Source organism: Epinephelus moara, chromosome 9 (assembly GCF_006386435.1).
Source record: "Epinephelus moara isolate mb chromosome 9, YSFRI_EMoa_1.0, whole genome shotgun sequence".
NCBI lineage: Eukaryota > Metazoa > Chordata > Actinopteri > Perciformes > Serranidae > Epinephelus > Epinephelus moara.
The window spans coordinates 21,340,983-21,356,519 of NC_065514.1; the positions used below are offsets into that span (position 1 = coordinate 21,340,983).

At 41.0% G+C, this 15,537-nt stretch overlaps 1 protein-coding gene across 1 annotated transcript; it reads right to left on the reverse strand.

Moving 5' to 3' along the window:
- Positions 1 to 26: 26 nt before the first annotated feature.
- On the reverse strand, positions 27 to 15,492 carry rab14l (RAB14, member RAS oncogene family, like). The gene is made up of 8 exons (XM_050052340.1): positions 15,354 to 15,492; positions 9,845 to 9,903; positions 8,439 to 8,492; positions 7,618 to 7,795; positions 4,839 to 4,905; positions 3,394 to 3,481; positions 2,639 to 2,669; positions 27 to 2,519 (listed from the first exon to the last, which is right to left on the reverse strand). Exons 2-8 carry the CDS (start codon positions 9,894 to 9,896, stop codon positions 2,342 to 2,344), a joined length of 648 nt encoding a protein of 215 aa, XP_049908297.1. The 5' UTR covers positions 9,897 to 9,903; positions 15,354 to 15,492; the 3' UTR covers positions 27 to 2,341.
- Positions 15,493 to 15,537: the final 45 nt, after the last annotated feature.

Below are 15,537 nucleotides of genomic sequence, written 5' to 3' on the forward strand. Positions count from 1 at the left end.
TAACAGATCAGAAACAGACACACAGCAACAGGTTATGTATAATTTATTTTTTCTGTCTAGAGTATTTTGTCATTAAAATCAAAATGTCAACATTTTAAAATCATATACACTCAAGAACGCATTTAAATGTTAGCACAGCTCCTTAAAAATTTATACATATGTACTTTTTTTTTGTACTTGTGGACAGACAAAAGCAGGAAGTGGTCACTCAGACTGCAAAGAGGTGGGACACAGGAAAAAGGAAGACCCAGCCCACCAACTTCCCACAATAACAAACCAATCCCCACTCCCCAAAAGTTAAGACAGCGATGCAGGCCCCTCCCATGTGGAGGAGCGATGATGGGGTGGGGAAAAAAGAAGACGAATATAAACATAAAAGTGCCCCATTCTCCACTCCATACAGAAATGTGAGGAATCAGAGTTTGCAGACATAAATACTAGTTTGCACATCATCTCAATCCACTTCCTCTCCCCTCAACCAATCGACGGGTACAGTAGTGTGCAGACGGGGTGGTTGGAGGGGGGATGTCTAGGTGTCTGTCCTTTACATACATTTATTAATAGAAACTATGTTACAGAATTTCCCAAGCATGAATTACAGGCAACCCACTAGCACATCAACTGTACAGATCTTGGCAGAGCCAGCAAATAAATTTCTAAATCCCAAGTAGCGAGGTCATCACCAATAGTTAAGAAGCAATATATACAGCTGTCCAATTAGGGAATCACTCTATGGTACAGAAAAATTGTACTTGGAAAAAAAAATAAAATAAAATTGGATTTCGACAATGTCACTGTGTTTCGGGGGGGGGGGGGCATGCTGCTTGGTGTTGTAATATACAAGGCAGAGGAACAACCGCCCACATGAACAACAGATCAGCTCTTCAGTGCAGCACTTGAGATAAAGGAGTGTTGACAGTTTTAAGACCATGCTGCTGATAACTTTTGAGATATTTTGACCGTGTGAGCCACCGCTTGCATTTTTGACGTTATCCTCCAGTAAAATGCAATCGTTAATCTAAAAAGAGTAGGTTTATCGACTCGGGGTGAGTCCCGACAGCAGTGTGAAGAGCAAGTGCAGCGACACAATAAAGATTAAAGAGTAATAACATTAATTATAATAAGGCAACAAACAATGACAAAGAAAATGCTGGTAAAGACAGAATCTGTTGATATGACTTGGGGAGGGGGGGAGTTTTGGGGTCGGACGGGTGAGGAGAGGGAGAGCTGGCGCAAAGAAACCAATGTGAATGAATCTTTCCATCAAAAACAGAAAAGCCTTTTCTTTTTTTTTAAGTCGAATCAAACTTCCATCCAACTTCTTGACACACAGACACTCACAAACACACACACAGACGAGCTGGAAAACACCCAGTACTCCTTCCTGTGATATCTCAGAGGAGAGACCAAGGAATTGCGTACAAGGAAATTGTGGGTAATTCCGAGTTTTCTTGATTTTTTCCCCTCTCTCCCCTGAGAACATCAGGGTCGCCACATCTGGCAAAGGAACTTTCTTGGTGCCCGAGCGGCAGAAGCAGAATCAAAAGCCACAAGCGGGTTTGAATCCTGCTTCACTTGGCTACACATTCTTTGACACACGTTTAAGTGCCTTTACCTGTGTGGCTGCATGATACTTCATTGCCTTCACTGTCTGATCCCCCCAGAATTAACGAGCGACATATCACACCCGCATGTCTCAATAAAACGCTGAACTGGTAAACCATGCAGGAGAGACGTTGGGAATTTGAGGGTATAATTTAGACTGGATTCATACAGAACTGATCAGTGGCAGGTGAAACTTAATGCAGTGTTTACATGTCATATATAGCTATAAAACCAAACATAAAAAACAGTCTCGGTTTATCATTATCGTATGAACGTTACATCTATCTAAAGTGTCAGTAACCCGTGTGATGCATGGTGGCGTCTACCATTCTATGACGGGGGGGTAACTAGGCTGAATGGTGCAGGAGGAGCGGAGGGGAGCGAAAGAGGAGAGTTATGGGACAACAACACACTGACAGAGTTTAGAGAGGAGGAGTGAGACAGCAACAAAGGGAGACAGACAGGCAGAGAGGAGGAAGAAGAGGGGAGAGATGTAGTCCACACAGCCCAGCTCAGTCTGGCCCAAGTCGATATCCGTCCCCCGTTCCTTCCCTCCGCAGCCCTGCTCTCATGCAGCTCCTGGTGCAGTGAGGGAAGAGGGTGGATGAACGTACGGAGGTGGAGGAATGGATGGAGGAGGGGGGGAGTGGTTGAAGGAGGGTGGGCAGGACAGACGGAGAGAGAGAGAGAGAGACAGAGAGAGGGGAAGATAAGATGAAGGGGGTTTGCTTGGTCATTAGCATCCGCAGCCTTCCCTCTGGGGCTGTGGTTCGCTGGTTAGCCGGCCACCCTGAGGAGCCGAGGGCTTGTGCTGGACCCCCGACTCGGCGGCGTTCAGGTCCAGGCTGCCATCTTGGATGTTCTGGTAGATCTTCTTAGCAGCTTCCAGGAAGGCGTCCTCGACGTTTTCACCTCTGAACACGGAGAATAAACACAAATGTGAGAAAGGAGGCAACTGGGAGTTTAAGAATGTAAGCAAAGGGATATTTCATGTTCCGCAGTCACTGAGACCACTGAAGCTGAGCAGACTTACGTTTTTGCACTGGCTTCCAGAAACAACAGACCTGTTAAACATAAAACAGATGCAGTGACAGAGTCAGTAAAACATTGTTACAAGCTCACATACCTCAAATACCAAGCTCTCATTCTCCCCCTCTTTTAATCAATATCTCTGCTTTCCTCAAGTCACCTTCTCCGTCTGTCTCAGCAGTATAAATACAGAGGGAGATTAATCTTCACTTTTGTCTCTTGAAATCAACCACGAGAACATCTATTATAAACATGCTGAGAAGAATACAGAGGCTAAATCTCATTTTAATTCTAAATATTTGGACATTTTGTTGGCATTCCTTTGATTATCATTTTGTTGAAATTTGGGAACAGTCACAGTTTTGAAAGATGCTTTTGCAAAATGCGTTTGAGCTTTTGAGACCTTACAGCCCCTTTCCAGTGTATTTTGGCAGTTTTATGATATTTTAATAGTAATTTCCTTACAGTGTTGATGTGCCACACTGTTTGCCAAATTTTTTTTTTTTGACAAATCACTTAATTCTGTGCTAAAACTTAAAAACACGTTGTTGCTAAAACAGGAAGATGATGGATGACCGCACACACACCCCCATTCTCTGAGAAAGCTTAGATAAAAACCAGGATGTAACACTGGCTGTGGTGGTGTTTAAAAGGGTTAAAGAGAGACTAACAGCATGGTGAAATGTAGAGGGGAACCTATTTCCTCCACCTAAACCCTCCTTCCTGTCTTCCTAACGTGCTGTTCTATATGTAGCTCACCATTCTCCTCAGCAAACTGCTTCGCTTCTTCATACGTCACGTCCCTCTGGGCCTCCAGGTCCGCTTTGTTTCCTATGAGAATGATCACCTAAGGGACAGAAGAGAGAAGTGTGAGACAGTATGACAAATTTGCTTTCCTCCAAGAGCTAAGAAAGCCGGGGGCAGTGTGGGAAGACTGTTCCTAAAGCAGTCGTTATGCTGCCGAGTTGTCTGTTAAGTGATCGATACAGAGATAAACTAAGGAACTGACACCCCCGCATCAGCACACTACATGGTGCCCCTAGCAACTGTGATGTAATTAGACCTGTAATGTGCTGATGTAATGTAATGAGCAGGGACAGTCTCTCCCAAGACTCCTACTGTTGCATTTTGAGCATAAACCATTCATGTTTTCTTACAACTATTTCTTCTATTTTATTCCAGAATTTCTCACAGTAATCCTCACTGTGCTACTCCAGGTGATTTCACGAGAAGAGTGCTCCATTTCCACTGCGTTAAACAGAGTCACAGGCACAAACATAGTCTAATCCAATTCTTACTTTTTGAATTATTGGCTGTTTATTTGGAAAAGTGGGAGCTGCTTTTTAAAAGCTCTCACCAAATTCCAAGAAGTCTTACACAACTCTTGTTTTCATTCAGATGACGATTACGGTGTCAGTCGAATGATCAGATAATGTCTTCATTATGTTTCCCCATCTCGCACAACAGCAGCCAAATAAACTTTCGTGAAGCAGAACACATGTTGTTGACACTTGCAGCAAGCCATGACTAGACTACAACACTGCCCCCGCGTGGCCGACACACGACACTTCAGGCTAAAACAGCTCAGGCTAAAAGGCTTCTGCTTTGTTATTGTTAAGAGGTGTAAGAAAGAACACCACTGGAACTCATCATTAATTTAACATTCATAACAACTTTGTGGTCATAGTTATCCATAAAAATGAGCAAAAGAAAACATAGTTGAACAAGACACCCATAAATTTGTAGGAAAACAGCTTGATATAAATAAACCTATCTGCTGTTTAAATACCAGGGAAACATTTTTCAATTGATGTTAAAAACTTGAAGTGGAAGAGGCATATTACAGAAACACACTTCTCTAAAGGAACACGGCTCAGTAAATAAGAGCCGTACGTCTGTTTCACAGCTAATCATATTTACCAAGAAATCCAATTTAAGAAATGGACAGAGGGCTCTGCGCCTTCAAACAGAGTCAGGGGAGAGGGAGAATGACACAGGGGAAACAAAGGAAATGAAGCAGTGGAAATGACAACGCACATGACAGATATGAAGTATGAAACAGGAGGAAACAACACAGTAAAACAAAATATATAGAGACAAGGAAATCTGAAATGTGCACGGACATACAGCTATAGAGATGCAACAGACATACACAGAATATTTTGAGCACACACAATGAAAAATATGTTAATTTGTGTACTTACAGTATTGGGGTTGGTGAGGTTCCTGGCATCAGTCAGCCAGCTGCTGAGGTGGTTGTACGTGCTTCTCCTGCATGACATCAACAAAGAGATAGGGGTTACTATGACGACAGGCAAGGACAAGATGTTGCCATCTCAGAGGAGAGATCAGGAAAGAGTCTGCAGCTGCTACAACATCGGGATAGTGATGGTGTAACAATTAGAGCAGGCAGGGCGACTTTGTTACATAGAGTGAGGAAAAGATAAATCTGAAATTGCTATTTATTTCCCACAGGTGAAACATACAAACTCCTGTTCAGCCCAGCAGCTTTCTGTCTGTAACAGACAATACCGTAACTATCTCCAGCACCACTATGTTGAGTCATGTTCGACCAAACTCGCTCGAGCTGCTTTGAAGAATGGTCTTTTTTTTTCTTCCAGCAGACACAAAAATATTTGGAGTTCATTGCACTGTACCCACTAAACTGGACTTGACCATATGCTACATTGAGTGCATTTAAATGGACATGAATAATGCGTTTATGATCAGGTTTTTGGAGTATCCCATTTATGTGTTAGCATGTAAACACCATATCCTGTTTTCAGAACCTGGCGAGACCTCATCCCATTTATGAGAAATCTGAATATGCTACCCGGAGTACTCTGAAAGAAACTGGGAAATCCCGGTTATTGGGCAACACCAACTACCGGCACAGGCGTGGCTTCAGGCAAGTGACTAAACATAAATACAAAAAATGGCAGCAGCAACAGTGTCTCACCTCCAGAGTGATAAAGAAACTGAGTTTGTTTTTAATATTTCCTGTCGCCCTCATCTCTAATGTTGGTTTGCTTTTTTAACGTCACAGCGAGGGATGTCCCGATCCAATCTCAAAGATTAGTATCGTGGTCAAACAAGGCACTTTATCCTGCATTTTGCTTTTTTGTCATCAGCTATGTGGTGCATGCTTCACCACAGACGCTCAGGGCCACGCTGCAAGTTAAACTAAAAGCTCTGCGAGCAAACGGCCAATAGGAGCAATTTATTAATGTAATCTGCACATCCAGCATACAGATCATTCAGGTAACTTAGGCAAAAGACTGCATGAAATAATACTCTCTGGCTACATTCTCAACCTACAATAGAAAATTGCCCATTATTAAATATACTTATCAGCATGATTTGAATTACATGTTTAGTCATCGAGGCTGAGAATGTGTTACTGATTTACCATACTTTTTCATACCATATAAAACGAATGCTTCAAGTTATTTATTTTAGTACTGCTTACTGAGATCTGCAGCTAAATTCAGGGTTACTTTTCACTTAGTAGAACTCTGTCTTAATAAATCAGCAGTTATAAAAATGTGTAAATTGCATCCTTACGGCACACAAGCAGAGCATTGGCTGGTAAACATCATGTTTATTCACTTTACATGAAGCTAAAATCAAAACATAATTATGGTAAAAGTTTGCCAAATGTGTTAAAGTCTGTTTTTGTGTTGTAAGAAATCATTACTAATCTTCTAAAAGTAGTACATGTTTAGCGTGAGCTAGCTTTGGCTCTGTGAAATTTAACATGCTAATGTAGCAGGCAAGCTAATTGCTAATGCAAAAAGGAAAACATTCAATGTTTTGAGATGGCTGTCAGAGATGATAACAGTAATATCCCATTATCCTGTTTGAGGTGTTACAGGTGGTGTGTTTCACATGCTCTACCTCCCAATTGCTCTAGAAAAGAGGATGAGCATACTGTTAGGTACCATTATCATTGGGCAATGCCGGTTCTGGTTTGGCACTGAAAGTTACACCCATAATTCACCAAAGATATCATGGGGACTAGGAATAAGGTGGATTGCCTACTTCACATTTTGGTTAAAAATAAATAAATTAAGGAAAAGCCTAGATGCTGCCATTTTTTGTTCTTAATGTATTACGGAGTTAATTATTTGTCAAGCATACCCACTGGACTGATTTTAATAATTTTAAAGTACTTGAAGTGCGTACTGTGCAGCTGTATTATTCAGGAAAACAGAAGTATGGGATTGGGACTCAGTGTTGGCAGATACTTAATAACAAATGACTTGGATCAGGGACAGAAAAACTTGATCAGGATATCCCTCATCTTAGCACCTATGCAAATAGACCACAGTAACAGCAATACTAGTATTTTCCATGTGTACGGGCAATATGGATAACCACAATTCTCTGCTCATGTAAACACCCTATCTTGTATGTGTTCATTACCCGGATGAGCCTCATAAACGGGTTATTCATGTCATGTTAATGCACTTATTTATGAAACTTGAAGTACAGGAAATGTTACAACCATAAAAACTGTTTTTTTAAGCCACACCCTTTAATTACAGGATCATGTGGATGAGGACTTATCAGCTGTGTGTTTACAGAAATGATGCTTGACACACTGAACACTCATCTTTGAAGCTGTAGGTGGCCACATTAACAGTGATTCATGTAAACAATTTATATTAATTATTCCAGCTAAGTACTGTAACTGGGGCCCTAGGGACCCTTAGTGGAGTTGGGTGTGGTGCGGACAGACATTCCACATGATGAAGTGTGTTTATTTGTCACACAGCTGATACCATCTAACAGTTGGGCAAGAGGGTCGGACACAAGCTGTAGGATAAATTATCCATGTTTGTTTAAGAGGGCGTCTGTAGGGTTAAACTGTGCATTTATCAGTTGCTTTTGCTTCCATTAACCTTCCACTTAAACTCTGGTGTAAAGTTCAGACCACACTATATCTCCGACATACATTAACACATAACAGGCCCACTGTACCTGGTGATGTCATAGACCATGAGTGCCCCTGCAGCCCCGCGGTAGTAGGAGCGGGTGACGGCCCTGAAGCGCTCTTGCCCCGCTGTGTCCCAAATCTGCAGCTTGATCTTCTGGCCGCTCACCTCAATTATCCTTGTACCAAACTCCACGCCAATCGTATGGGGGCAATCCGCCATGACTGGGGAGAGGAAGTGAGGTTACTATGAATTCAGTTTGATTCTTTGGGTCAGTTAGTTCATACCCTCAATGTTCAGGTATTTTTTTTCTTCCTTCATCAGGTTGATGACAGTTACAACTTAGCTTACAATGTTAATGTTGTAATATACATTTTGTGAACATGTGCAGCCCCTCACTCACACACAGACACACACCATTGTTAGACGGCAGCAGCTGCAGGTGCATCAATAATTAATCATAGTCTATAGAGTCGTCATACTCGTAGTTGTAAATTGAAAGTATCAACACCCAGAAAGCGACAAATTCCTTTTAACTGACACTGAAAACCTTTTCTGAATCCCCCCAGTGTGTGTGTGTTTGCAGGATGTGATGGTGGCAAGTGAATGAGGAACACAGCATCTGGCCCGTTAATAGTAGCACTAAACAAAACGGAACTGAATGGTAATGGGAGTCTGCAGCTGACTCACACACAGAAGAAGAGTCTCTCACTGTTGAGCTCACACTTGACTTCTATGCCGCCGACTTCCGCTGGCGCATAAAGAAATCTAAAGCGATTTAGGCACTCCAGTTGAACCTGGCAACGTTACATACGCTGAGGCACAAGCACACATGAAAATAGGAGTCAAAATCAGGGCGCCACTTACATTTCTTTTCTGTGAACTGGTGAAGCAAACATGACTTCCCTACCCCCATGTCCCCTGTGGAGAGAGAGGCATAGACAGAAACTCAGGTCAACCAAGGAAATAACAGAAGAACAACAATTCTCTATTCATGCCTGCAGTGTCGCCCCCATGCATGTTGTAGCAGCCCCTCTGAGACAGTCAGCGATGATACTGAAAATTTCATGTGGAGCGTTAAGAGACAGAGAAAGACTTGACTATAATGTGTACTGTCCCACCAAATTTCACACTGCATGTTGACAACCATTTTGACATTAATGTTACATTTATTTTGTGACTCGTTTGTGTAACTGTGACTCGAGTCCCCTTATTGCAGCTCAGTGAAATAAAAAGCAATGCTGCAAGTGAACAAAATCACAAAATGTGTGCGTTAGGGGTGAAGAATATTGACAGAAACACTACCTTTGTCTGAGTGCCTTCATATTCAAAGTGTGCCAATGTTTAGGGATTATTATTGAGGCTTTTGGTGGATACTCTCACAAAATAAATGCTTAAAAACCTTATGGATACAAACACCAAGGTTTAGGCAATTGCTGTTTATTTTACTCCGCTAGAACACTTAAAAGTAGATTAAAAAACTGTAGGCAACTGCAAAAAGCAGGATCACAAGACCTTAAAAACTTCCCTTTTCAAAACCAAACTGTGAAAGTTTCGTTCACTGTTCCAGTGAAGGGGAAAAAAAGTGTAAGCAAAAATTAGTAGCAAGCCACAGGCTGCTCTAGTAGACTCATTCACACAGCCCTTTTAGATCAAATCTGATAACTGCTAGCTCTGAGGCAGAGCGTTTTAGGTTTCACAGAAGAGAGGGGTAAATAGCCCAGAGCTATGGGTGTGTTTGTTTATGCATATGTCTGTCTGTAAATGTATGTGCAAATAAGAGCAGCAATATGTTCTCTTACAGCCTCCACGCAAACAAACATGTCAGCAGAAGTGGAACATAACTCTAATAGAGGAAAGGTATTTAAAAATTCATCACACATTCGCAGTGTATGCTAAACTTATCATTAATAAGCAGGACAGAGAGGTGCATTAGGTATCAGTGATTCATTTTGAAATTAGGCAGCTAAAAGGATATAATAAGACATTATAAGCCATTGACTACAGAATATCTGAGTGGACTACTGCAATTGTCAATTTAACTGATACATCTGTCTGTTTGTCCAGTATTACTGTCTCTCAGTAGATGAATACGGGCATGCAGAAACATCCTGTAAAGCTGGTGCTTTATTAAAGATCAAATAAAAAAATGGCAATAATAGATATACTGAAACATTCTGGATCCACTTGGAAAAGATCATCGTTCTTTGGTCCTTCTTTTAGAAATGGACAAGCTGATCAACATGGCTCCCTGTAGAGCACTGCTTACTTACCGATAATGATGTATTTGAAAATGTAGGAGTAGTTGTACGGTGCGGTGGCCATTGTGGCTCTGAAAGACAGAAAGGGAGAAATATGGCACATTAAGTGTCAGCAAAGGCAACTTGCTGTTTTCCTACTTATAGATGGTCAGATAATGAAAGCAAGAGCAAATACCATAATGTCAACTACAACTGTTAAAAAAATATATATATTATACAAATAATGACTACAGTCCCTTGTGACAATAAAACTCAACACTGACTACATCCATTCTGGGGAGTTATTTTGGTTTAATTAAGGGTCTCTCTCTCCACATAAATAAAATAAACATCTTATGAATAAGAAAAAATAAGAAATAAGAAAAGAATAAAAGACAATACACAGAGGTAATACACAAATAAATAAAAATAAAAACACAGGAAGTATTGTGCACATCTGAATTTAAATTGGTCATGTAAGGGCCAGTGTTATTCAACAAAGCCATAATCCCACCAGAGCAACAGGACTGTAATAATGTGAGCCCAGGCAAGGCCAGATGCTTCATTGACGCACACTGAAGCACAGCAATAAGAACAATATACTTCCATAAGAATATGAATGAACACATTAAAACATATACATTGCAGTTACACCATTTTAGTAATTACCTTATTATATTATGCAATTTTAAATTACCCAATTATACATACGGTGCTTATCAAAATCAGCAAGTATAAACTAGATGAAAACCAGAAATAACGTATCTGATCATGAGCTAATCTGCTTCCTTTTAGATTGCTATGACGCAACAGCTGAGACTGTAGGGGTAAGCAAAAATGAAACTGAACACTAACACTTTTTCATTTAGTTCGTTAACTAGGAGATGCTTTGACTGCACTTCCCGCACACTTGATATTTCTGCTTACATAAATAAATGCAAGGGGAAAAAACAGCCACAGCCATGTACTTTTAACAGCTTGCTGACCAATGACAAACTCCTTGAGTCCTTTTTTTTTACCCATACCACAAAATTAACAAAACTCCTGTCTTTGTGGAGTCAAAATCTATATCGAGACTTCAATTTTAACTTCAACCTTAGGAATGGGCAATATGGAGAAAATCAAATATCACAATCGACTACTGGTGCTTTCACAAAATACTACAAAATGGGATTTTTGATCAGTAATGTGGATATAATGATTAACTGGGTAAAAACAAATAATAGAACAGCTAAAACAGTATGGCAAGTTCAGGAAGTCACATATTTTTACAGTGATGCAGCTTTTAAAACAAGGAAAAGACAAGACTTGTGATATTAAAAATCTAAGAAGATACCTAATCTCAAGTCACAATATCAATATACTGCCTAGCCCTTTACCACCTGTTAGCCAACTGATGTACAGTTTTAATAAAGTTAAATATTTGCCAAACAATACTCCTCCTCTTCAATTAGTTCGAGCCGATTCTGGTGATTCAGTGTCACATTGTTTGGGCTATCGCTGAAGCTGAACTTAGCATGCTCAAAGCTCAGACAACCTTTCACGTGCTGCACCAACATTCACTTGGCCTGAAAGAAAATTAAATCGGGTAGGTGGCCTGGAGTGGATAGTTCATGGGGTATAGGTGATTAGAGTATTCCCAACAAAAATGGAGCTCTCTGCCTGATTACAAAGATTGAAATCTCAGCAGCCACTGAGAAGAGTGACCAGCATTGACCGGCAATAACTGAGATATAATTATACAGCCCATAATGTCTAACTTACTACACGGCAGGAAAATAACTTGCAAACCAAAACATTTTCAGTCTAAAAACAAAACTCCAGTCACAACTCCATTTATTAAATATAGGAGTCTCAAAAACAACCACTAGCAGTATTCATACTTACAACAGCCTAAGGTAGGCAGGTAGACAATGGAGGTGATCCATCAGTTTTAACACACAGGGGTAAAGAAAGCTCAAAGAGAAAGCGAGTGAAGACCACCAGTAATCCACATCCCTACAGCACTGTCTCTTCTCATAATGACAGAGCTGCACAATGACACTGGCTTATTTTGATGGCACCGCACACAGTCTGTCTACAAGTAAACAGTGTAACACTTACATATAAGAACACCTCCAGCATCATATGCTCAGAGCTAGGCTAAAAATAGCCCTGACACCTATCTGATACCCAGTGATGCTTCATTGTTCACACTCCATTCACAGCACACAGACGAAGCACGCAGGGAAAAGCCTTCAGATTTAACACACTATCAAGAAAAGCATTCAGACAAATACAGTTGCTGAACAGCCATGGGGAGACGCTCTTTTGGAATATGCACAGATTTGTTCATAAATAAATGATCGGGACGGGTCATGTGCGACATCAATGAAGCTGCTTTAGAAAGCAGGCGGTTTCTCTCATGAACAATTTCACCATAACATTCACTTTGCAATGCTATCTCCTGACATCAAGGCCATGTTGTATTTGCGCTGAATAGAGGCTGCTTTGTAATTCTGTATCAAGGTGCTGCCATACAGTGTAACTGCTGTAGAGGGGTAAATAATTCAGGCTTAACAATCAGGAGCATAATCATTCAGCCGCCTGATGGTTTCCGTGTCCCTGGCGAAGATGGTCTGCTTTAAATCAGTGCTTTTCTATGATCTGCAGCTCAGTGAAAACTGTGCTGCAGATAGAGCAGTTCCTGGAAACTGACATCACTGTGCCACATCAGAGCCGGCACTGGCGTTATGCTCATACTTTTGCATCTGCAGTTCAGTGACCATGTCTGACTGGCCAGATTAATGCTGAAACAGCCAAAATAAATGTGGATGGGTGTGATATGAGAGTCTAGGAGAGAAGCAATGAAAAAATGAGCAAGTGAGTAAAAAGAAAAGGACTTTAGAAACAGGGATGAAAAATTGACAGATGGTAGGTGTAGGCTTTCAGTAGCATGAGAAAATGGGTGAAATATAGAGGATCAGAGACATTAATTCGTTGGACAGGAACTGAGGAGGGCCTGCAGGGCAACTTAGCTGAGGTTAATTCAGGTCGAGATGTCACCTAAATCTCTGCTTTAATAAAAATGGTGTTGGGTTAGGTACCCTCATGGCGGTGCATACTGACACTCATACTGACTCCAGGTAAAATGCTTTGAGGGAATAATATGAAAACATCAATACTCTCTTATGTACAGAGATAAATCAAATGAAAATAAATTAACTAAGACAACTCAAAGTATGTTTCAGTATTGCTAATTTCCTGAAGAATAACATGACTTCCTAATAACAGCAAAACCTGCTGAATGTTATCATTTCAAACTATGTAAACAACTTGCAGGCATCATATCAGAGCAGGCTGTGACTGCGTTTTTGTTGGTGCCCCCAGAAAAGACTTGGCTCACACTCACAATCCTCCACAAACTCTGCAACTTGACCTGACATTTGGTAATTACCCCCGCTAACACCAACTTCCTCAGTGAAGCAAAAAGCAGCCTGTGTGAGGTCTACGTGGACGCCTTACACTATCTGGGTATCTGCCCTTGTACTACTCTGTTAAGAGCATGGCTTTGATACCACATTAATGACCACAGTACACTTGCTATCACAAGCTTCTTTAACCTACAAAGCTGTGTCTGCTGATTTCAATGATGACACTAGTATATATTTTTTCCTATCACTCAATGAATTCATTTGAAATCAACTGATGTGTGAATGATGTACTAAGCGGGTTTCAAAGTGAAACAGAGACCATGAACAAACCATACAATTACACTACTGCTATGCCTTAAAATCCTAGAGTAATATTCAGGGACTTTTTCAGGCTGCCTCCTGTCACATGACCCTCATGTGGCATCTCTGTACTGTGATGATATTCAGTGCTCTGTTAGGTAAGCTATCAGAGAGGGTATCCCCAAAAAGAGTAAAAACATAATGTGATTCAGCTGCGATACCCAGCCTCCTTTTTCCAGTGCTAATTTCCTCGAAATAAACCCCACAAATGTCCGTCAAGGAGAAGGCAAGTCAAGACCATGTGACCAGACTGCAGCCTCAGCACTTCAGCATTATTCCCCAACACAGTGAATCTTTCTCCAGAGAAAACACTGTCACTGCTCTTCCTCCTCTCAGCCACTTCCCATAGAGGAGAGGATGCACGACTCAAATCTGGGCTATCAGGAAATCATGACACATATATAGTCACAGTGCCTCCATGATGCTCGGGCCCACTATTCAAATCATGTGACTCCTTTCAAGCCTTAAAAACAACATAATGAGATCATTACTACCGTATACAGGCCAGACAGAGCTCACTTTCACCATGTATACAAACAGATTTTAAGATCTTTCACATTTTATTTATATGTGATTTTAAAAATCCAAATAAAATAACATAAATATTTAAGTATCAGATCAAGCCTGCTAATACACAAAGTGCACTGGCACAAGAAACAGAAATGATGCAGCATTTTATGTTAGATAAATGCAGATCTATCTCAATTTGCAATAGTTCAGGACATACAGGATCGACTTCGTCGCCGACTTGCGATTTAAATCCACACACCTCTGTTGTTTGGAAAAGTAAAGCTAAAGGGGAGGCTAAGGCACTGTTAGCTGAGGAAATATGGGACCTTATGTGTAACCCTGTACAACAGATGAACACTTCTATGCAAGAAACAGAATAAAAAGGGACAGGCTACATTCAAAAATCTGACTTGAGTGTCCAATGTTAACCCTTTTATATGTTACTGTAATGACATGCCTGCTTCCAGACGGCGATGGTTAGCTTAGCTTACCAACCGGCAAAGTGACAGCATCGCTTTGGTTAACTCTCTGCTGTTAGTTAGTACACAAAGGCTAGCAATGTTACTAAGCGAAAGAGGGAAACAAACACCTGGTATTTACTTGGTTAGTAACCAACTACACGATCGTGTCTGATAACAATCACGGCCCTAATTCAGCTGTTTTGACAGCTAAGTTTGGGTTAGCTAGCTAACGTTAGTTACCTGCTTGCTGACATCAATGGATATATCTTGACAACGAATAGCATAAATCACAATATGTACATCGGTTGCCTTTGCTAGCACACAGATAATCGAGTCAAGATCGTCTAATATGAGTTGCTATGTTAGAAAATTCACCTGGCTTCTGCATAATTGCACAAAAGCCACCATACACCAAACTACCGACAGCTAGCTATATCTTTAGCATGCTAGTTTGCCAGTTAGCTGCGAGGGTTGGATTATGGTAAATACGTTGGTTAGTTAGCTTGTCAACCCATATTTACTCACCGCCGAGCATGTAATTGTTCGCCTACAATAGTATCCTCTAATAGTGCAATGTGTTATAGATCCCAATCTTGGAAGCCGACGATAAAAACAACCTACTGTTAGCCATCTGTTAGCTAGCATCGTTAGCTTGCCAATTAGCTGACTCCTGGCAAAACAGGCTAGCTAAACTGCTCCAGCCGTTTTATAAATTTAAATACCGGCGTCTCTGCGTTTATCAGACGTTGTGTTCTTATGTACGAGTGTGCTCAAGTGTTTCCTCGTCTCTGTTCTTACCAGATATTAAGTCTTTTGAGCTTTGTGATCTTGAGCTGTTCAGATGAGGAATGCAGGTTATCCTGGCTCAAGTGATCTGTCTATCCAAGATGGCTGCTCACGGCACAGGGTTTCCTCCGCTGTATACAATGGGCTTCTGGGACAAAGAGCATCATATGCGGCGATTTGTGGTGTGTGCACCAAT

Coding starts and splice junctions, on each gene's coding strand:
- rab14l (XM_050052340.1), bottom strand. CDS start 9,896: ATGGCCACCGCACCGTACAACTACTCCTACATTTTCAAATACATCATT. Junction 7,796..8,438: donor CCAGTTCACAGAAAAGAAAT/GTAAGTGGCGCC, acceptor TCCTCTCCCCAG/TCATGGCGGATTGCCCCCAT. Junction 3,482..4,838: donor ACCTCACCAACCCCAATACT/GTAAGTACACAA, acceptor TCTGTCCCTTAG/GTGATCATTCTCATAGGAAA.